Raw genomic sequence first — 23,697 nt, 5'->3', positions numbered from 1 at the left:
CCCGCCTCTACTACTGCCTCTGGCAGCTCGTTCCAGACACTCACTTGAGTGAAATAATTGCCCCTCTGGACCCTTTTGTATCTCTCCCCTCTCACCTTAAATCTGTGCCCCCTCGTTATAGACTCCCCTACCTTTGGGAAAAGATTTTGACTATCGACCTTATCTATGCCCCTCATTATTTTATAGACTTCTATAAGATCACCCCTTAACCTCCTACTCCGTTCTAGAATTCCCTCTCTCTTCTCTAAGGTGCTTCTTAAAACCTACCTGGTGCAACAAAAGTTCACTAGATTGATTGCTATGAGAAGAGGTGGAGTAGAATGGGCCTATACTCTCTGGAGTTTAGAAGAATGAGAGGTGATCTCTCAGCAGGCTTGACAGGGTAGAGGCGGAGAGGCTGCTTCCCCTGGCTGGAGAGTCTAGAACTAGGGGGCATAGTCTCAGGATAAAGGGTCAGCCATGTAGGACTGAGATGAGGAGGAATTTCTTCAATCACTCAGGGGGTTGTGAATCTTTGGAATTCTCCACCCCAGAGGGCTGTGGATGCTCAGTCATTGAGTATATTCAAGGCTGAGATCGATAGATTTTTGGACTCTATGGGGATCAGGCAGGAAAGTGGAGTTGAGGTCGAAGATCAGCCATGATCTTATTGGATGGCGGAGCAGGCTAGTGGGGCCGTACAGCCTACTTCTGCTCCTATTTCTTATGTTACCTCTTTGACCAAGCTTTTGGTCACCTGTCCTAATATCTCCTGATGTGGCTCAGTGTCAATTTTGTCTGATAACGCTCCTGTGAAATGCATTAGGACATTTTACTACGTTAAAGGCGCTGTATAAATGCAAGTTGTTGTTGTTTATATGTTGAACACATGATAAAGCTCGCTAAGTTTAATAATCAAATATCTGAATCCAAGTGGCAAGCTGAAGCTCTCAACTGGATTGGGGTCTTGGAATGCCAAACCAGCACTCTGTCCTCTTTAGCTTATACAACAACTTGCTAGAGTCCCCATTGTAGCCAAAATTTAGAAATAAACTAAACCATTGTGTGTCCATTTAACCTTTCCAGATTGATTTTCTATTCCAGTTGCCTTGAAATCAGAGTACTTAGCACCAAACTTACGCAGTGACATACATTACGTCTGAACTCCTCCTCCTCCTCCTCCTCCTCCTCCCCAAGCCAAGATTTTGTACCCTGGTGCACCCTGAGCACCACTCCCCCCACCCCACCACCCCCGCAACAAAATTGTTGTTTTCTAAATTGCAAAAGAGGGAGAAAAAGAAAAACAACCCAATGTGATTGCCTGAGACAACATAGCACATATACAAGATAAGTAGACAGATAAAGATTAGGCAAGATATCAGAACAGTTAAATTTTTTTTAAAAACATGAAAATCGATTACAAGACAACTGTGTCGAGGTATAATATGTATATATATCCGTTCATTATTATTCTATAAGCATATAAGTAGTCTTCTGTAGGCCTATAAAAAGTAAAAGGGTAGTAAGAGGAGGGGTGGAGCCGATTAGGAACAAAAAAGATCTACGCATGGAGGCAGAGGGCATGGCCGAGGTACTAAATGAGTACTTTGCATCTGCCTTTACCAAGGAAGAAGATGCTGCCAAAGTAAAAGAGGTAGTTGAGATACTGGATGGGCTAAAAGTTGATAAAGGGGAGGTACTAGAAAGGCTGGCTGTACTTTAAGTAGATAAGTCACCCAGTCCAGATGGGATGCATCCTAGGTTGCTGAGGGAAGTAAGGGTGGAAATTGCAGAGGTACTGGCCATAACCTTCCAACAGTTCTTAGATCCAGGAGTGGTGCCAGAGAAGTGCAAATCTTACACCCTTGTTCAACGAAGAGCATACGGATAAACCCGGCAACTACAAGCCAGTCAGTTTAACCTCAGTGGCGGGGAAGCTTTCAGCAATGATAATCCGGGACAAAATTAATAGTCACTTGGACGCCAGCACGGATTTGTTAAAGGCAAATCATGTTTAACTAACTTGATTGAGTTTTTTGATGGGGTAACAGAGATAGTTGATGAGGGCAATGTGTATCTGGACTTTCAAAAGGCGTTTGATAAAGAGCCACATAATAGGCTTGTCAGCAAAATTGAAGCCCATGGAATAAAAGGGGCAGTGGCAGCATAGATACGAAATTGGCTAAGTGACAGCAAACAGAGTAGTGGTGAACGGTTGTTTTTCGGACTGGAGGGAAGTAGTCAGTGGTGTTCCCCAGGGGTCGGTGCTAGCACCACTGCTTTTTTGATATATATTAATGACTTGGACATAAAGGGCACAATTTCAAAATCTGCAGATGACACAAAGCTTGGAAGTGTAAACAGTGAGGAGGATAGTGGTAGACTTCAAGAGGACAGACAGGCTGGTGGAATGGGCAGACACATGGCAGATGACATCGCACCCAGAGAAGTGTGAAGTGATTCATTTTGGCAGGAAGAACAAGGAGAGGCAATATAAACTAAATGGTACAATTCTAAAGGGGGTGCAGGAACAGAGAGATCTGTGGGTACACGTGCACAAATCTTTGAAGGTGGCAGGTCAGGTTGAGAAAGCGGTTAAAAAAGCATATGGGACCCTGGGCTTTATAAACAGAGGCACAAAGTACAAAAGCAAGGAGGTTATGTTGAACATTTATAAAACACCAGTTCGGCCACAACTGGGATACTGTGTCCAATTCTGGGCACCGCACTTTAGGAAGGATGTGAAGGTCTTAGAGAGGGTGCAGAAAAGATTTACTAGAATGATTCCAGGGATGAGGGACTTCAGATATGTGGATAGATTGGAGAAGCTGGGATTGTTCTCCTTAGAGCACAGAAAGTTAAGAGATTTGATAGAAGCGTTCAAAATCATGAAGGGTTTACATAAAATAAATAGAAAAACTGTTCCCATTGGCGGAAGAGTCGTGAACCAGAGGACTCATATTTAAGATGATTGGCAAAAGAACCAAAGGCAACATGGGAAAAACTTTCTTTACGCAGCGAGTGGTTATGATCTGGAACGTGCTGCCTGAAAGGATGGTGGAAGCAGATTCAATTGTGGCTTTCAAAAAGGAATTGTATAAATACATGAAGGGAAAAAAATTTGCAGGGCTACAGGGAAAGAACGGGGGAACGGGACTAACTGGATTGCTCTTACAAAGAGCCGCACAGACTCGATGGGCCAAATGGTCTCCTTCTGTGCTGTAACGATCCGATGATTCTATACATAAACTGAATCCCATTGTTACATTACACCTTGCTGCTCACTCCCAGGTACTCACTGTTCCTCCCCTGCCTACCATCCCAAACTAACAGGAAAATTAAAAATTGTGTTTGTGAAATCCCTGCCCTGATTCCAATTCTAACTATGAATGAACAACGAATCCTTTGTCTTACAATTCTTGTTACAATTAGTGGATCAACTAATTGTTTCAACCAAGTACAACCTCTGCTGGTTCCAGGAAAGTCAACAGGAACCCATTCAAAGCAGCACAGCCTCATCAGCCAAACCCCAGGAAGACACTTGGGTTAGGTTCACATTTCTTCTACGCCTACAGTTGCAATGTAATGACATTGATTCAGGAATCAAGCATTTCATAACCACCAAGATAAAAACAAAAAATCCTGCTGTGGTACACTGAAAATTGTGTTAACAGGACTGATTCTCACCATCAAAGTTACTAGTATCAAACCATTGCCAAGAATTTGGATAAAGGTTGAATCATCATCTGTTGTTTTCCTATCTCATTTTTTTTATTATATTAATTCTGTTTCAACAGAAATTGTTAACCTCATCAGTAATAAAATAAGCTCAGAGCAGTACCCACACTGACTGTGCAAGACAGCAAATATAACACACCTTTGGGAATACACAACACCAAAACAATCTTGGTTGATGCTAATACGTGGCATAATAGCTGCCTTCAGATCTACCATACCATGAAACACCCACGCCCTCCCGGCACCAACTGAAAGGGCAAACAGCAACCTGCACCCAAGCCTCTGTCTTTACCAAGCGCTAGAGGCTTGGACGACATCTCAGCCATCTAGGCCCTAAGCTCTGCCATACCCTCCCTAAACCTCTCCGCCTCTCTCTCCTCCTTTACGACGCTCCTTAAAACCTACCTCTTCGACCAAACTTTTAGTCATCTGTCCTAATATGGCCAAATGAGGCTCGGTGTCAAATTATGTTTGACTACGCTCTTGTGAAGCGCCTTGGGACGTTAAAAGGAGTTTGTTGTTGTTATTTCAGCTGTCAGAACCATCTCAAAGTGCTTTACATAAAATTAAGTGCAGTCTCTGCTGCTATGTTAAGTAATCGCAATGGCCATTTTGCAAAAAAGGATCCCACAGACAACAACGAAATGAATAACCAGTTCATTTGTAGAGGCATGAGAGAATGTCTGTGGGCTGATTCTCCCTGGCGGCCTTGCATACCTCTCAACCCACAGATAAAGCCTTCCATCCGATGGCACAATGAAGTCATGATCTCGATCTGTGGAGAACCACAGATATGGGCATCATTCCACAGTAGTCAGCCAGAGCTCCAGTGAACTGAACTTGCCCTATACTGCACTTCAAAGTGGTTTTAAGAAGGAGAAACACTGATGCTAACAGTAGAATATTCATGGATAACAGGTTCTGACTCTCAGTACTTTTGTTTTAAATTGGGAAAAAAAGAACACACACAAAAGGCAGCCACCCTGAAATACTGCTGAGTTAGTTGGGAAGTAACTGTTGTCTTAAATCAAATTCAAACGTTATTGAAATGAATGCATTATTCGTTGTTAAGAGGTACTTTTGGCAGCGAGCATACTCTTCTCAAGTTGCAGTGCAACTGGAAGATGCTGGTTGTGTTCAAAGCCCAATCTTGGATGTGCCGCTGTGAATTGACAAAGAATCCATCAACAGTCCTGATTGCATGACGCCGATTTAGGGTTCCGACACCGGGTTTATAACACCCAGGAGAGCTGATCCCAATTCAGACAAAATCACGCACCAGGAACGAAACCAGTTTGCCCATCGCGGAGAAATTCCGCGGCATCGGTTAAAAATGATGCCAGGCAGCATCAAGCGGATCGACAGTTCTGCCTGAATAACCAAGACAAAAAATTGCTGTTTCAGCAGCAGCAGGGCGGGGAAATGGTGGAAAATTATCTCTAATGCCAAAATTGCAGCAACGCTCGTGAAACTGACATCAGACATGTTTTATTTCATGGCAATTCAGCTGCATTCCAAGTACAATGAATGCTGCCAAACAACTTCCCTCCCACCCCCCCCCGTCCACTTTTGAAGGATTAAAAGTGGCGTAAAACAAATATAATTATTCATCTTGAAATCATGATATTTCAAGCCAATTTTTTTTGTTCCTTCTCCACCCCCACACTCCACAACTTTAAAATTTTAAACAATCCTTAGGCTGAATAATACCCATGGTAAAAGTAGGGAGAGATATGACTTGATTTATCACGAGTACCCAAATTGGAAGGAAGAGCGCCGAGGTCAACCATGAATAAACATGACTTCCTGCTGAGGTGAAGCATTTCTCAGGGCTGTCCAAACTATAGCCCGTGTGCTAAATGTGGCCTGTAAGCACCAGCCAACTAGTCCACAATGCCCAGGCAACACAATTATATTTCTTAAGTCACTTGTTTGTCGTGCTAGAATTTTGTGGGCAATATCAGTTAGTATCAAAAACTTGAAATGTATGCAAATAAACTTCAAATGTACCCTGTAAAGCATCAAAGTGGTCCACAAAAACAAATAGCCAGAACACTCCTGTCCTATTGGTTTCACTCACGCTTTTCGTTGCTAAAAATGTCATTACTAATTGCAGCTAACCCTATTAAGTCCACATTATCCCTCTCAAAATAGCCTGAATGCCATGCTGCATCTTGCAATACCTTCCTCAACAAAGAATCAGATATATTAAAGATTGCTGATTGAGAAAGAGTCAAACAGAAAACAAGAGCAGGCAAGAGCGAGCGATGGCAGGGGTGGGGGCGCGCGGCGACAGAGCGGGGCCGACAGAGTGGGCACGAGACACACAGATACTCCACCCTGCCCATTTTTCTTTCCTTCCTGTTGGGCTAGTACATAATCTCTGCTCAGCAGCCTTCTTCCCACCCCATTGTTGTGATCAGGAACTCGGGTAATAACAGGACACTTAACCTGTATCTTGTTGCACAGTTTACAAACCCATTGTATGATGACATCAATTAATCAAACAGTATTGGAGGCGGAATTAAATTTCCAAATGAGTTATAAAAAAAACCATACCTGCGTCACTTGGCGAGTGAACCACACAGGGTCATGCAGCACATGGAGGCGGCCATTTGGCCCACCGTGTCAGTGCCTGCTCTTTGAAACAGCTGTCCAAATCAGTCCCACTCCCCTTTCTCTTTCCCCAAAGCCCTGCAAATTTCAATATCAATTGTTTCACTAAGTTTTAAAAAAGAAAATAGACAAGCCCACAAAATAGTTAATTGCTGGGTTTGACAGTAGATTACGTCTGACAGTATTGCCTTCACCACCGGGTTTGGAAATTCACACCTTGTTCTACAGGGGACTGATAACACCGAATAGCTGAAACAAAAGAGGATAATTTAAGCATTTGACATCCACGGGATAACACACAATCTGAATTATATAGGGTTTATTCAATGCAACAGTACCACATTACCATGCAAATCTTTTTACCACTTCAGGGATTTGATTAAAAGTACGTTTGACTAATGATTTAGTATGGCGTGCTCAGCATCAACCTATGCATTCTTTGCTTCGACAAAAATTTTCCTTGATCAAATGACAATTGTAAAGAATCCAATACTCTATTAAAAGGAATGCTACAACAACCAACAATTGGGCCAAATGGCCTGTTCTGTGCTCCAAATTCTATGGAGAACCCATGCAACAGAACTACAGATAGAGTACTACATCAGCATACCGTACAGGGAGCAGAGTGCAGGTTCCCATATGTAATTCGCCCACATGCCAAGTTCCTGACCTCAGCCATTTGGTTAAGCAGAGGGGACAAGCAGAGATCAAGGCATTCCCCACAGGGGAGGGAAGGATGGAAGTTTTTTTTTAAAAAAAGAGTAGCAGTGGCAGAGACAGATAAGCAGTTTGTCTGCCCAATCTCTCAGTTAGTATAGGGGCCATGGCATAATGAGGCCTTAAAAATAGAAAAAAAGGGAAGAAAATTATTTCAAATGGAAAAAAAAAGGAACATCAAATCAAACCTGTTAACTGAATCATTCTTAACCCTTTACAGGGTTAACAGCCAAAAAGATAACATTCATTTTTTGTGCAGAAAAATGGGCTGTGACCGCAATCGACCACATAACACAGTGTTAATCAGGCAGCCTCTGGTATCTTACACACAATTACTGATAGACTACCATGCTTTAAGCCTTTTGACAGCCAGCTACAATCCTACAGAAGCTTTCAGCATGGCACGGGAGTGCTTGTTTAAGCATATTTGAAATGTTGCTTTTAATTTTCAGTTCATCATCAGCTATTACGTTAACAATTACAATGATGTTAAAATGCCACCTTCTACTCCAGATAAACTGCAGCCATTTCAGTTACACTGCTTTCCCAGTACATTGGTACAGGTGGGAAGCTTTAAAGATTGAATGAAAAATAGAAAAGTTAGCAGCGCTAACAGAAGCACAGCTTCTGTGGAGCAATTTGTTTGCATAAATTAGAGGATTCGATCAGTAAAGCAGCCTTGTCTCAAAGAATTTTTTTTTGCAAAAAGGTAATATTTTCTCAGTTTCCCATCTCTAGTTATCACAATGGCTAAGTCTGGAAATTTATTTTCAATTTCTTGAAGGAGCAAAATTGGCAATATTGCTATATTATGTCCAACTGTCTTTTGCCACTCCTTAAAAAATAAAAGAACTTGTATTTATATAGTGCCTTTCATGACCTCAGGACATCAAAAAGCGCTTAACAGCCAATGAAGTACTTTTAAATCAAGTGAAGTCACTGTTGTAATGTAGGAAACGCAGCAGATAATTTATGCACAGGAAGGTCCCACAAACAGCAATGTGAGAATGGCCAAATAATCTGCTTTAAGTGTCAGTTGAGAGATAATTATTAGCCAGGACACTGGGGAGAACTCACCTGCTTGCCTTCGAAATAGTGCCATGGGAACTCTTACATCCACCTGAGTTGGCAGATGGGGCCTCTGTTTAACGTCTCATCCAAAAGACAGCACCTCTGACTCTGACTTGAGTGCTACCCACTGAGCCATGGCTGACAATATGTGTGCGGATCTACAATGCTCCGTAACCCTCAGTGCCTTTCTTGTGTTGTTCAGTGCTGAACTGAGCCTTTACAGCCAATGAAGTACTTTTGAAGTGTTGTCACTGTTGTAATGTACATTATAACAACATTGTAATGTTGCAATACTTTCAAAGATGGCAGCCAATTTGCACACAGCAAGGTCCCACAAACAGCAAACAAAACGAATGACCAGTTCATCATGGGTGTTAAAGGATGTGCACTACTTACTGTCGCTCCTAACCTAGTGAAATTATTGAAAGTTTTAAATCATTCACGTTGACATTAGTACCCAAACAGCTGAATAAATCCTTACAGTTAAAAAAAATGCTTCCTTAAATAAAAGTCTACTAATCATCGAAACCACAGCACAGAAACAGGCCATTTGACCCAACTGGTCTAAGCCGGTGTTTATGCTCTACACGAGCCAGTTTTAAAATGCAAACCCCAGCAAGTTTACTTCAGGGTTGCAGCTGACTGCACAAGAGCTGCATGTTGGGAGCCAGCACCACTAGCTTAGCACAAAAAAAAAAATCAGCTATAGAGCCCAACAGTGCAAGGAAGCTGAATTATCAACAACTTACATTTATATAGCGCCTCTAACGTAGTAAAACATCCCAAGACACTTCACAGGAGCGTCAAACAAAATGACATCGGGCCACATAATGAGATATTAGGACAGGTGACCAAAAGCTTGGCCAAAGAGGTAGGTTTTAAGCAAAGTCTTAAAGAAGGAGGGAGAGGAAAGGTTGTGGAGAAGCTTAAAGAGGGAATTCCAGAACTTAGAGCCTGAGCAGCTGAAGGCATGGCCATCAATAGTGGGGTGAAGGACATCAAGGATGCACAAGAGGCCAGAATTGGAGCAGTGCAGAGATCCCGGAGAGTTGTAGGGCTGGAAGATGTTAGAGATGTGGGGGGTGGGGGGGGGGAGCGAGACCATAGCGAGATTTGAAAACAAGGATGAGAATTTTAAATTTGAGGTATTGGTGGACCGGAAGCCAATATAAGTCGCCAATCCACAAAGAGCTGATGCAGGTGTCTGCTGAATGACCACGAGTCCAACAGCTGCAGAATTTGCACGGAAACTCCAGCTAATGAGAAATATTGGTTCTCCTCAGGGTGCAGCAAGCAGCTGTTAAGGATTTAACAAAATAGGTGAGTAGAGGTTGATAAATTATGGACGAGACAAGAAGCAATGGAAATACTTCGTATTGAAGAGATTTCTCCATAAAGTATTCTATTCCTTTAAATTAGCAGCGTACTAATCAATTGGTTGTAAATATATACACAAGAGCAAGTTTCCAGATTTCTTTTGGCTCCATGGCAGTGGTCATATTTATTTCCATCGCATACAATCGCAGTACATGTGAAAGCCTATGGAGGGCAGCAGAGTGTGCCGTGAGCTTGCACTGCAACCCTGCTCAGAATCTCGATGCTAAAAATCAGAAGATGTGCTCTGGGATGGTAAAAGGGTACATTTTTAAATGGACAAAAAAAAAAATCTCTCACCCATTAGCTCATTTTTCTCTGGTGACCCACCAGACGCATTTAATCAAATTAAATGAAAGCTACTGAAAACTGAAGAAAGCCTCTCCCTACTCTGAGTCAGAAGGTTGTGGGTTCAAGTCACACTCCAGAGACTCAGGCACAAAATGTAGGCTGACACTCCAGTGCCAGTACAGAGGAAGTGCTGCACTGTCAGATGAGCCGTTAAACAGAGGCCCTGTCCACCCTCGCAGGTGGATGTAAAAGATCCCACACCACTATTTTGCAGAAGAGCAGGGGAGTTCTCCCTGGTATCTTGCTCAATATTTATCCCTCAACCAACATCACTAAAACAGATTATCTGGTCATTATCACATTGCTGTTTGTGGGACTTTGCTGTGCACAAATTAGCTGCCGCGTTTCCTACATTACAGCAGTGACTATACTTCAAAATACTTAGTTGGAGGCAAAGCACTTTGGGACGTCCTACGGTCATTGAAAGGTGCTATATAAATGTATGAAGTTACTCAGTAGATTCTTTATGAATTAGCCGAGTTGCTTCTTCTCCTGTTTGGATTCCTGGTTTGTAACGTTCAAAGACATTATAGAATCATACAACAGAGGAGACGGCCATTCAGCCCGTCGTGCCTGTGCCGACTCTTTGAAAGAGCTATCCGATTAGTCCCAATCCCTTGCTCTCTGTGTGTGTGTCCTTCAATACTCCCAATTCTAGACCTCTGGGCACCCCCACCCTCCTATCATACTATTGGTGACAGAACTTTCAACTGTCCCAGCTCGACTCTTGGAGCACCTTCCCGATGGTCCTCTCTGCCTGGCTGCTTCACTCCCACCTTTAATGTCTGTTCTTTATCGACCATGCTTTGACACCTCTACTAACTCTTACTTTTATGTTCAGCCTCCATTTGTCCTCCATGAAGTATCCTGGGATGTTTTACTACGTTAAAGGCACTATCAAAATATGACTGCTTGCATTTGCAAACAATCTGTGCCCATTTTATAGAACTTTGTGAACTTCCTATTTTGTGTACGCGTTCAGATTCCTTTTGTCTATACTGATGTTAGCCTCTCCTGTAGACTTTGAGGATTGTAGTTTTCCCCCCAATAATGGGGAAATTTAATAGAGGTGTTCAAAATTCTGAGGGATTTTGATGGGGTACATAGGGAGAAACTATTTCCACTAGCAAGAGGGTCGGTAACCAGATTTAATATAATTGGCAAAAAAGCCAAGGGGGTGGGGGGGGGGAAAGAGATGAGCAGAAGTTTTTCTATGCAGCGATTTGTAAAGGGTGGTGGAAGCAAATTCAATAGTAACAGGGAAAGAGCAGGGGATTGGGACTTATTGGATAGCTCTTTCAAAGTGCCGGCACAGGCACAATGGGCAGAATGGCCTCCTTCTGTGTTGTATGATTCTATAATGTCCTTGAACATTACAAACCAGGAATCCAAATTAGAAAAGGAAGAAACTCAGCTAACTCAAAGAATCTACCGAGTAACTTCATGCATTGTGAAATTCAGCAACAATTGTACTCCAAACTTAGTATCTAACCTTCACCTTTTGTCAATTCTCCAAAGTTAAGCTTTTGCTAGAAACTTAATGTCATAAATGATAATATTGTCCAGTCCCCTGCTACAATGTTGTCCAAGAGCTTCCAGTATTGTCTTTCTTAGTATTGCAGTTTTTACAATATTATCTGGTATCTTGACAGAACATCCATTGCACAATTGACTTTTTTTCCCCCCTTTCTTCCTTGTAACTCAGCTCCCCTGCCCCCATTTTCCCACGAACATGACCTGTCATTGATAATTCCTTTTCGCCTGACCCACAAAGTGACTCCAAACAGGTCAATGCCCAAACACAATGAACCATGAGCTTCCTCCTTGTTCTTATTAAAAAAAAATTGGTGCAGTGGATATTGGTGCGATGAATCAAACACAGTCCAAACTGATTATGGCTACACAAAATGTGAAATTTTCATCCAATCTCTCCAACAGCTGGAAGAATCATACATTAAATAAATCTAGGCAGTGTTAAAACTTAATTACTAGTGGGCATTAAAACTGCACATAATTCAACATCAATAGGCAGCAACATTTAGAAAGTCAACAAGGACAGATGGCACGAGAGATGGAAATATCACATTGATGTTCTCTTGAAATTCACGTTAAGGGGTATTGATGGGGATGAGTGGAGGGACTCTTCCAGCACCCAGCCTGTGCTATGGAGGGTCCATTCTTCATCATGAATATAGCTCATCCTTGATGATCACAAATGCAACCAAAAAGCAAACAACTCAATTCAATAAATGACTCCTGTTCTTATCATTATTCATTTTTTCTGGTGGGATTGAAAACTTGTCGACAAGTAGCTTACACATATGTACACACCACAGACCTCCAATTTGGAAACCTGCCAGTCATGTGCACCCTGATTTCCTTCACCCCACCATTGGCAGCCATACCTTCAGCTGTCTGGACCCCAAGCTCTGGAATTCCCTCCCTAAACGTCTCCGCCTCTCCCTCCTCCTTCGAGACGCTCCTTAAAACCTACCTCTTTGACCAAGCATTTGGTCACCTGTCCTAATATCTCATGTGGCTTGGTGTCAAATTTTGTCTGACACCACTCCCATGAAGTGGCTTGGAACCTTTTACTGCGTTAAAGGTGCTATATAAATGCAAGTTGTTGTAGTCAGAATCAACACGGCAGAAAAACAGCAATCGCTCCCAACATGTCCCCGAAAACATTGTTTCCCGGTCTGCATTCTTGCTACAAAACCAGAAGTTGGCATCTGGTAGATAGCTCATCAAGTAGTCTTGGCACATGTAATTTATTGCTACACAATTATTATTCTGCAGAAGATAATGGCATCACTATGAACCCAGAAAGACAGCAAATTAATTGATATGAAAAGAAAAATTAACTACAGTTAGCTATTAATGACTGACACTGCTAAAATATTTCAGTAAGCATTAAAAACTGAAGACCAACTAAAATTATTGATGGTACATCATCAACACTTCCTCATCTTTGCGCAGGACAGATTAATGTCACTAGCACCATTTTGACCCCTTATTACAATTTCGGGCTTTACAGAAATGCCTTCGTACTGTGGTGCCTGAAAGCTGATTTACATAGAATTTACAGTACAGAAACAGTCCATTCAGCCCAACAGGTCTATGCTGGTGATTATGCTCCATACAAGCCTCCTCCCACTCTACTGACTTCAATTCACCCTAAAATATCCTTCCATTCCTTCCTCCCTCATTAACTTATTTAGCTTCCCCTTAAGTGCATCTATGCTATTCACCTCAACCACTCCACGTGGTTACGAGGTCCACATTCTAATCACTCTCTAGGTAAAGAAGTTTCTCCTGAATTCCTTATTGGATTTATTAGTGACTATTTTATAGTTTTGTTCTCCACTCAAGTGGAAACATCTTTCCTATATCTACCATATCGAATTTTTAAAGAGTTCTATTTTGTTCCCTACAATCTGGAAGATATGCCTTTTGTATACTCTGACCTCACTTAGAAAACTGATAACTAGCTATTTTTCCCCCCACCTACAAATGAGTTATTCCACAGCAAGAACATTTACCATTAGTCTGGTGACCAGGTTCAGGTGGGCCCTCTGGTTTGGAAGAATTCAGAAAAGTAAGGAAGAAATATCATTTAAGTACAACCTTATCACATCCTTAGGCCATTCCAAAAGTTCCATAACCAATAGACAATTTTTGAAGTGCAGTCACCGTTATTATGTAGGAAACTGTGGAAGCCAATGTCTTCACAGCAAGGTCTAACAAATATTGAACTGAATGACCAGTAAATCTGATTTTGGTGATGGAAGAATATTGGCCAGGATACCAGGAGAATTCTCCAGTCCTCTTCAAATGGTGCAATGGGATCTTTTAGGTCCACCTGAACCAGGTCTTGGTTTAACATCTCATCCAAAAGAAAATCACCTCCAACAACACACCACTCCCATCAGTACTGCATCGATCATGTGCTCAAGTCCTGGAGTGGGACTTAATCCACCAAGTAAGCCAGCCTGACAATTAAGTTCGAGTTCTGTTCGAAGTGGAATTACACATTTAAGTGCAAAACATGCATTAACACTGATAATTAAATATGAATGTGTTTTCTTAAAATTTAACTTACCAGTTTTTTCCCACTCTTATTTCAAAAGGTAGTGACTTATGCTGGGGTAGAGGTCACAGAGCTCTTGGCCACTTCACTTAAATGGCAGCTGTGGTATGCTAGTCTGGATGGTGAAAATGTTGGCAGAATATTAAGTCACAGGGAATCAGTAGTCAAGGTTGATCTGGTCCTTTCCCAACATCGACACTTGGGCATTTTGATTTCTTAGCAGGAGGCATTCCGATCATGGGAGGGGACAGGCTGAGGCCTGAAGCCGAGAAGAACGAAACACTCAAGGACAATACTTGCATTAAAATGGTCCACAGCTCCCACCAAGGTCCCATTTCATTGTTAACATTCAATCTTACTATCCCCATCATTTTATCTCTACTGCTTTTAAAATTCCAGATTCCTCTTCACTAAACCAATTCCCCTGTATTGTTTAGTATTCTGATTATGCAACACACATTTCTTTCATGGTTCTATCTACATCAACTTCAGTTTCCTCAATGTTGTAAGCTCAACGCCAATTAGTCATATTATTGCTGAGTTGTGTTACTCTCAGTTGCTATTTTATATGAAGTTAGTTTCAATTCTAATTACAGTTATGATTTGGGTTCTACAGATAGCTTTTGTCACCAATTTATATTTCGATTTGATGTATCCCACTCTCCCGCAAATTTGTTTTAAAGTTGCCCAACTTTATCTGTCAGAGCACCACGGTATTAGCTTAGTGAAGGGAAGCAGCACTGGTGAAAAAGGAAGGGAAAATCAACTCCACTTGTTGAGAGATGATGCACTGTGGTGCAGTGGATCCAGGTGAGTGACAGGGCAGCTAGAGTAAAAGCCCAAGTAGGCCGAATACACGTTGGTGCCCATTTCCAAGTCTGTGAAGTTAACACAGACGTACTGCTCTTTAGTCTACGAGCTCAAAAAAAGTGCACGACAATCCATCAGTGATCTTACTTGGCAATAGTTTTCGTATTCAGATATAAAGCAATCCCTTTTTAATCCCATCAGACTCCCTCTTGCATTCCTGCACATACACAGCAATTATGTTGAGTCAAGGGGTCATTGTTAATCATGAATACATAGAATCATAGAAAGGTTACAGCACAGAAGGAGGCCATTTGGCCCATCAAGTCCGCACCAGCTCTATGCAAGAGTAATCCAGCTATTCCCACTCCCTGCCCTATCCCCATAGCTCTGCAAATATTTTCCTTTCAAGTACTTATCCAATTCCCTTTTGAAGGCCATGATTGAATCTGCCTCCACCACCCCCTCGGGCAGTGCACTCCAGATCCTAATCACTCGTTGTGTAAAATAGTTTTTCCACATGTCACCTTTAGTTTTTTTGCCAATCACCTTAAATCTATGTCCTCTGGTTCTTGACCCTTCCGCCAATGGGAACAGTTTCTCTATCTATTCTGTCTAGACCCTTGAATATCTCTATCAAATCTCCTCGCAACCGTCTCTGTTCCAAGGAGAACAACTCCAGTTTCTCCAGTCTATCCACGTAACTGAAGTCCCTCATCCCTGGAATCATTCCAGTAAATCTCTTCTGCACCCTCTCTAAGGCCTTCACATCTTTTCTAAAGTGTAGTGCCCAGAACTGGATTCTACGATTCTAGGGCAAGCTAAAGTTCTTTTAGCTACACGAAGGTGGAATGGATGAGTTTTTGGTTTATTTTCCCTAGAATTAACCATGTGTTCATTTTGCTATAAACTTAATTTTAGCAATATATACCAAGCATACAAAAAATAAACATGGCCACAGTGTGATTTGAACAATTTGACTGGTTGGGTTTGATATTTGCTGATTATTCATCGGTAGCTTTTTGGTGCCTACTAATTGTTCATCGGTAGCATTTTCCTATCTAGATAATCATCACCACTGAAACCGTAGTGTTCTCAACAGTATTCGATCACCCAGTGTTGTCACTGAAATCTCTGACGTGTAATGGCAGGCATGTGAATTTTCATACTTTCTCCATTTGTACGGTAGAAAAACAAACTGGAGGTGCATTTATATTGGGGTTGGTTGTGCGTCAATGCTGCTGGGTCCCATTGCTTAGGTCTCACGCCTTAGGCGACAGAAAGCCCCAAGCGAAGTTGCCGGATTTCCCAAGGCCAGCTGCCAAAGGGAATAGCGTAAAGCCAATATAAAAGCAGCTATAAGTTGTAGTCTGGAGAAAGAATTTTCAGCTATATAGGTAGCATCACTTACAAGCAATTTGAGGTGCATTGCATAGAATAAAAGTATATCGGCTTTAGTGCAAATTTTCACATGGCTTATGGGCAGCCACGAACTAAATAAGCCCAGTGACAACACAGTCACTTCTGCCTACACTTATCCATTCAATCTTCACTCCAAGCTGGTCATCCATATCATTTTTAAAGCAGTTAAACCCACAGAGAAGGAAGCACTTTTGATGCAAGTTCTCACTCCACAACTGCTGCTCCAGGAAAGAAGCAAGTTTTAAAAAATTTTTTATCTCTAGTTTCACTAGAGACTTGCTGATTTTGCGATCATGCCCTCTGATGCGGTGTTCACAATTTAACTTGAATACAGTCTTTTAGCTTGGTCTATGTACCCTCTTTCACCCCTCCTGTGAACACATGCACTATTTCATTAGCCTCATTAAACTTACCATAGAGTCGGAGAATCACCTCCGTTCATTTTCTCTGAACCATCTCCATCACATCAACATCCTTTTGAAACCAAGGCGTTCAAACTGCGCACAATATTCCGAACCAATGAATTATATGCAAAAGGTTTTCTCTCACCTTCAGTCTTAGCCACCCTAGCGCAAGGTACAATTCCACTAGGCCAAGCCTTCTAGCACCTCAACCAAGTAACTAATCTCCATATGCAAGGCTAGACAAACATGGAGTGCATCACCTCTGAACCCAATTCTTTCACACAGCGTCCCCCCTCCCCCCCGGGAGTTATAAAAAGGCTAAGATTACTTGTCATGTGGGTTCATGATCATCACAAAAGATTGGCAACAACTATCAACAGTCACAATCGCCAAGGCAACCAAAAACAAGCGACATATCCTTACCTTATCTTTGTCTTCTACAACATCAATCAGTATATCATCTGGATCCAGTATTCCTCCATCCATATATTCCAAATGGTGAATCTTAACTGAATATCCAGCATCCTATACAATGAAAAAAAAGAGCATATTTTGAGCGTAACCATTAAAAATGGAAGTTGTGTAGTGCCAATTGGACATCTATTGCCATTCCTACATCGTCCCTGGATCAAAATCCTGGAACTCCCCACCCAACAGCATTGTGGGAGCACCTTCACCACTCGGACTGCAGCGGTTCAAGATGGCTCACTGCCATCTTCTCAAGGGCAACTAGGGATTGGCAATAATTGCTGACCTTGCTAGTGATGCCCATATCTCAAAAATGAATTTTTAAAAAAGTAAAATTGAGGATTTATTTTATGAACTAGCTGGCAATATGGTTGGGCGTTTGACAACTTCTGCATATAACTTCACACCACACAGGTTAGCAACACTTTTTCCTCCCAGAAGCGAAAACAGCTTCTTTAAGCACTTTTCCTTGCATCTACAAAAGCACAATTAACGACACTTTTTTTTGGAAAAGACCTCCATGGGTTGAATGGAAGGACCCTTTTGCCATGTCTGTTCGTATTGTAGCGCAGCTTTTTAAACTGACTGCTCAGGAAGAAAAATACTAAAATCATTACAACCGTTGAAGATCGATCAATATACAAGTTATGACTAGTCGATCACAACTCAAGTGCCACGCAAGCATATTTCTGTGTCACACTTCAAATAAATGAATAAAAAGAGGACAAAAGAAAGCCAGTCATTTCCAACCTAGAGATAAACTAATCCACAACAGAAAATACCTTCCAATTGGCTTCAGGAAAGAATTTAAACTCAATCCGATCTTTAATTAATCCAAGAATCTCCCCAAGAGCAACTGGCTTCTAACCAGCCCCATGGCAAGATACAGAAATTACACTTGTGGCCTTAAAGTGACACCCTTTAAAGAACTTACATTTATATAGCGAATTTCACAACCTCAGGTCGTCCCAAAGCACTTTACAACCATTGAAGTACTTTTGAAGTGTAGTCACAGTTGTAATGTAGGAAACGCGGCAGTCAATTTGCACACAGCAAGATCCCACAAACAGCAATGAGATAATGACCAGATAATCTGATTTTTTTTTTTAAATAAAGGTGTTGGCTAGGACACCCGAGAGAACTACTCTGCTCTTCAATGAAAGTGTGCCATGGCACACTTTCGAAGTCCACCTGAGGGGGCAGACGGGGCCTCGGTTTAACATCTCATCATGACATGTACACAAACATAAAATCGAGGTTGATGGATAAAAGCACTACATAGTTTTGTACCAAGGCATACAGCAAAGGCAGAAAATGTGCCAGAGTTCATGCACCTGATCCCTATCCAGGTGCTCTCTGCTAGAAAATGCCCATGAGCAAGAATGGGATCAGGCTCTGTTTTCAGAAGGTTGCTACAGGCTGTAGAATGATCCCAGCATGACTCCACCTTCAAAATAGGATGGAAATTTTTTAAAAATAGAAATTAAAAAATTATATACATCTTTAATCATCAACATCTGCACACATTTTATAGTCCTGTATGTAATAACACAATTAAGAGAATATTACTTCTTCCAAACCATGGGACTCATCCGAAGCTGGTAATTAAACAAATGTTTTAATATCGCATTAGAATTTATAGCACATAAACAGGCCACGCAGCCCAACTGGCCTGTGCCGGTGTTTATGCTCCACACAAGCCTCCTCCCTCCGTACTTCAGCTAACTCTCAACATATCCTTCTATTCCTTTCTCCCTCATGTACTTATCTAGCTTTCCCTTAAATGTATCCATGCTATTTGCCTCCACCGCTCTGTGGTAGCAAGTTCCACATTCTTACTACTCTTAAAGAAGTTTTCCTGAATTCCCTTTAGGCTTTATTAGTGACTATCTTCTATTTATAGCCCCTAATTTTGGATTCCTCCACAAGCGGAAACATCTTCTCTACGTCCACCCTATCAAACCCCTCCATAATCTTAAAGACCTCTATCAGGTCACCCCTCAGCCTTCTCTTTTCTAGAGAAAAGAGCCCCAGCCTGTTCAATCTTCCCTGATAGTCATAACTTCTCAGTTCTTGTACCATCTTTGCAAATCATTTTTGCACCTTCTCCAGTGCCTCTATGTTGTGCTGTAATAGAGACCCGAACTGTGCAAAGTACTCGAAGTATGATCTAACCAAGGTTCTATACAAGTTTAACATAACTTCTCTGCTTTTTAATTCTATTCCTCCAGAATATTCTCAGTAAAGGAACTCAGTTTCGGTGGCAAGAAAAACAAAAGTAATGAAAGTTCTCACACACACACACAAACGCAAACACACTAGCAGCCGAACTATGTTGTGAATCATCATGAAACTGTGTCAATTGGTAGGGACCTTTTAGGTAATTACTGCAATTTGAAAGTATAGAACCATTAGTAAACGAAATGGAAGCTGAAACAAGGCTAGACAGTTACTAATTAGTTTGTGTGGGAGTGTGAACTAGTATGCAAAGCAATATGTTGCCATGGTGACTTTTTTTTAAAAAAAAACAAAACATTTTCTCCCACCACTGTGGTCTCCTCTGATCAATCCCTGTGGAGAACAAAAATACACAAATTGATTGTTCTCAAACTGCTTCAGGAAGGTTTTTTGTATTATCAATATCAACTCCTTCTGGAGTATGATTTCATGCGTGCAAACCACCATCCACCCGTTCCCCCACCTATGCTGTCAGCTGTGGCTCAGTGGGAGCACTCTTGCCTCTGGATCAGAAGTTTGTAGGTTCAAGTCCCACACCAGAGGGCTTGAGCACAAAGGAGTGCTGCACTGTCAGAGGTTCTGTCTTTCGAATGAGACATTAAACTGAGGCCCCAGTCTATCCCCTTAGGTGGACATAAAAGACTCGACTATTCAAAGGAGAGCAGGGGAGTTCTTTCTCCCCAGTGTCCTGGCCAATGGTTATCCCTCAACCCACATAATTAACAACAGATCTTCTGGGCATGATCTCACTGGTGTTTGTGGGACCTTGCTGTGCACAACTTGGCTGCAATGTTTCCTACATTGCAACCGTGACTTCACTTCAAAAAAGCACTTCATTGGCTGTAATGTGCTTTGGGATGTCCTGAGGTCATGAAAAGCACTATATAAATGCAAGTCTTTTTTTTTCAATTTCTATCTGTCTCACCGACAGCCAGAACATGAGCAAACACCAGAGCCATTTTCCAAAAGCCCTGATCAGTGCCACATGAACCCCACACAGGATCTGCCATAATGGCTTTGACTGCACTATGACCTCAACTAGGTTTGCTTCTGGGGAAGCAAATCTAGTTGAGAATAATAAATATGCAATTTTCTTTCTATATGTCTCCCAGTCTTGCAGGCGCAGGTGGGTCGCAATTTCAATGTGTGTTTTTTTTAAAAAGATAGAAACCTGCATGAATTTGTACATCTTAACTAGGGAGGGGGAGGGGGAGGGGGAGACACAGACTTGGATTTATATAGCGCCTTTCATGACCTCAGGACATCCAAAAGCGCTTTACAGCCAATGAAGTACTTTTGAAGTGTAGTCACTGTTGTAATGTAGGAAATGCAGTGGCCAATCTGCACACAGCAAGATCCCACAAACAGCAATGAGATAATGATCAGATAATCTGTTTTAGGTTCTGGTTGAAGAATAAGTATTGACCAAGGTACAGTGAGAACTCTCCTGCTCCTCTTTGAAATAGTAAGTGAGATCTTTTACATCCACCTGTTCACCCACAACAGCAAGACCCCAGAGAAGCCAGTCCCAAAAAGTCAACAATGAGTCACATCGCACAGGCCTGTCAAGACTCACCGACTTGAATGCAATTTGATTTCTAAATTTAAACTTTTCCCTTATGTTGAAGCTGTGCCATATCGGCTGGGCTGGGCTGGGCAGGGAGGAGGAGGAAAGAGAAAGTAGTGCAAGAGCAGATATGTTAATTGCATCCATGTGATTTATATCAATTAGTGTTAATTGTATTCAGGTGGTGCGAATCAATTGCAAACTCTCTTGTATTCATTTTTAAGAGAGCTGATCTCGAGGTGTGGTGGTGGTAATATGGAGCTCTGTGAATAAAGACTTGAAGCAACTGAAGACCAGGCTCTACTATTCTACCTTCACCACCTGGCTATCTAGTTTGTAACAGAGATAGCGTACAATCATATTCCACTACAAGCATATTGAGCGCATTTTTCATTAAAATGAAATTTAAGTGGAACATACTTTAGCAGGCAATAATATCCCTTCTAACGCCATTAATACTCAATCCAAATTCAACAGCTCCACAATACTCAGGCAGTGCTGGCAAGACCGAAAGCCTCCCTTGTTCAAGGCTGAAGCTCGCCCGGATTGCAATCTTTGAACGTAACATTTATCTTCAAAAGATAGCCGTCACTTCAACATAGATTATCATCGCTTCATTACAGTTTCTACAAGAATCATCTCTTTGCACATGTACCACAAGATATATCTTTAAAAAGAACAGTTTGCCTCATTACAACTGTTACAATGCTGTCTGCAAACTGTGCACATTAAATAAAATGTTCTTCAGATTACAAAAACTCATGGAAGACTTCCCTCCAGCCACCCCGGAACCCCCCCCCCCACCCCCCGACCCCGTGCCCCCAAACATACAGTTGATAATTACAATGTTGATTTAATTCTCCTGCAGATAATGGCGATGCTACTGCTCAGGAAAGCATCGTTTAAAGAGGAAAAACATAATGAAGAGAACAAATCATGAATTATGTTAGAAATTATGACGACATGGGTCCTTTGTATCCATTTTAAATCAACTGTTTACACAGCTTGATTGCCATGAAGGATTTAATTGCCATTAAGCAGTTAATCTAATTTAATTATTTGCAGGTCTTTCGCCATTATTCCTGTTGTAGCAGCGTAAATTAGCAGATCCCAGAGTTCTGGGAACATAGACACAGCGCTACTTCTGCAGGTGGCTTAATTCTAACCAGCCTTCTACAATAATAATTAGTGCAAGGGGAGGCAATAGCACATTATGACTTAGTGTGGCATAATATGAGGCCACACAATTAGCATAGGTGGATTAGGACCATTGCTTATAATAGGCTAGGATTGGGATTTCTTTTAAACCATCCTATTAATGAGTGTGTGCATGCATGTACGCACAAGGGGATTGGGAGGGCCTGATATATCAAAAATGACACCAGTTAGGGGTTCAGAGCCATGTTATAAAGAAAGGGGAGGGGGAAAAAGGGGAGAGAAGGAGGGGGGCAGGAAAAGAGGCAGAAGGGCACGTTTTAACCTTCAATGGCTCCATTACATTGTTAGGGCTTCTGGTGCAAAAAAGACTTGCATTTATATAGCGCCTTTCATGACCTCAGGACATCCCAAAGCACTTTACAACCAACGAAGTAATTTTTTGAAATGTCGTCACTGTTGTAATGTAGGAAACAAAACAACCAATTTATGCACAGCAAGGTCCCACAAGCAGTAATGTGATAATGACCAGATAATCTGATTTTAGGTTTTGGTTGAAGGGTAAATATTGATCACGACACTGGGGACACCTTTGAATAGTGCCATGGGATCTTTTACGTCCACCCGAGAGGGCAGAAGGGACCTCAGTTTAACGTCTCATCCGAAAGATGGCACCTCCGATAGTACAGCACTCCCTCAATGCTGCACTGGAGTGTCAGTCGACATTTTGTGCCCAATTCCCTGGAGTGGAACTTGAACCCACAACCTTCTTATTCAAGAGAGCACGCTACCCACTGAGCCACAGCTGACACCTTGTTGCAAACAAACACCAACTCGAAGGGGGCAGAGGACAACATTTTCTGGCCACAGGCAGGCTTAGCATTCAGCCCACCAATGCAGGTCAGCGGTGTGGTTTTCCCAATCACTAGCCTGCACAGTCCATCCCAGCCATTAGGGAAGATGTGATGGCAATTGTCTGCTAGTCTGTAGATGAGGAATCCATTCTGCAATATTAAAGAGACAGATTCCACAGCTCTAGGGACTTAAATGCAATACAGAAAGGCCTCCTCTGCCATTACACCACAAAATTTTCTTCACTGCCTCAGGACGATCCACTTTTTTTTAATTGAGTGTAGTCTTTCTCCTGAAGGTACCAGTTTACGCATATGGAGGACTTCATCAGTTGCCTGCCAGCATCTCCCCCAAGTATTCTGCACGTGTGAGCCTAGACTATGAATATCGGCAGGCTATTCAGATACTGGGTGCATCAGAATCAAGTGCAATCCTGTTCTCACCTCAAGACCTTGGTTATTGGTGGAGCATTAACACCGGCATAGACCAGTTGGGCCGAATGGCCAGTTTATGGGAACAACACCACCTGCACGTTCCCCTCCAAGTCACACACCATCCCGACTTGGAAATATATCGCCGTTCCTTCATTGTCGCTGGGTCAAAATCCTGGAACTCCCTTCCTAACAGCACTGTGGGAGAACCGTCACCACACGGACTGCAGCGGTTCAAGAAGGCGGCTCACCACCACCTTCTCGAGGGCAATTAGGGATGGACAATAAATGCCGGCCTTGCCAGCGACGCCCACATCCCGTGAACGAATTTTTAAAAAAGACCACAATTGGAGTATTGTGCAGAGTTCTGGTCTCCATATTATAAAAAAGGATATAGAGGCACTAGAGAAGGTGCAC

The 23,697-nt window shown here is 42.0% G+C and overlaps 1 protein-coding gene across 1 annotated transcript in view; it reads right to left on the bottom strand.

The window, feature by feature from the left end:
* Positions 1–23,697, bottom strand: part of LOC137323945 (partitioning defective 3 homolog B-like) — a 750,054-nt gene that overhangs the window by 664,610 nt on the left and 61,747 nt on the right. The window contains exon 2 of the mRNA XM_067988088.1: positions 16,993–17,094. Coding sequence (XP_067844189.1) covers positions 16,993–17,094 — 102 coding nt within the window. The remainder of the gene's footprint in view (positions 1–16,992; positions 17,095–23,697) is intronic.

The sequence above is a fragment of the Heptranchias perlo genome, chromosome 7, assembly GCF_035084215.1.
Source record: "Heptranchias perlo isolate sHepPer1 chromosome 7, sHepPer1.hap1, whole genome shotgun sequence".
In the NCBI taxonomy this organism is placed as follows: domain Eukaryota; kingdom Metazoa; phylum Chordata; class Chondrichthyes; order Hexanchiformes; family Hexanchidae; genus Heptranchias; species Heptranchias perlo.
This window is presented reverse-complemented; position numbering and strand designations above follow the sequence as displayed.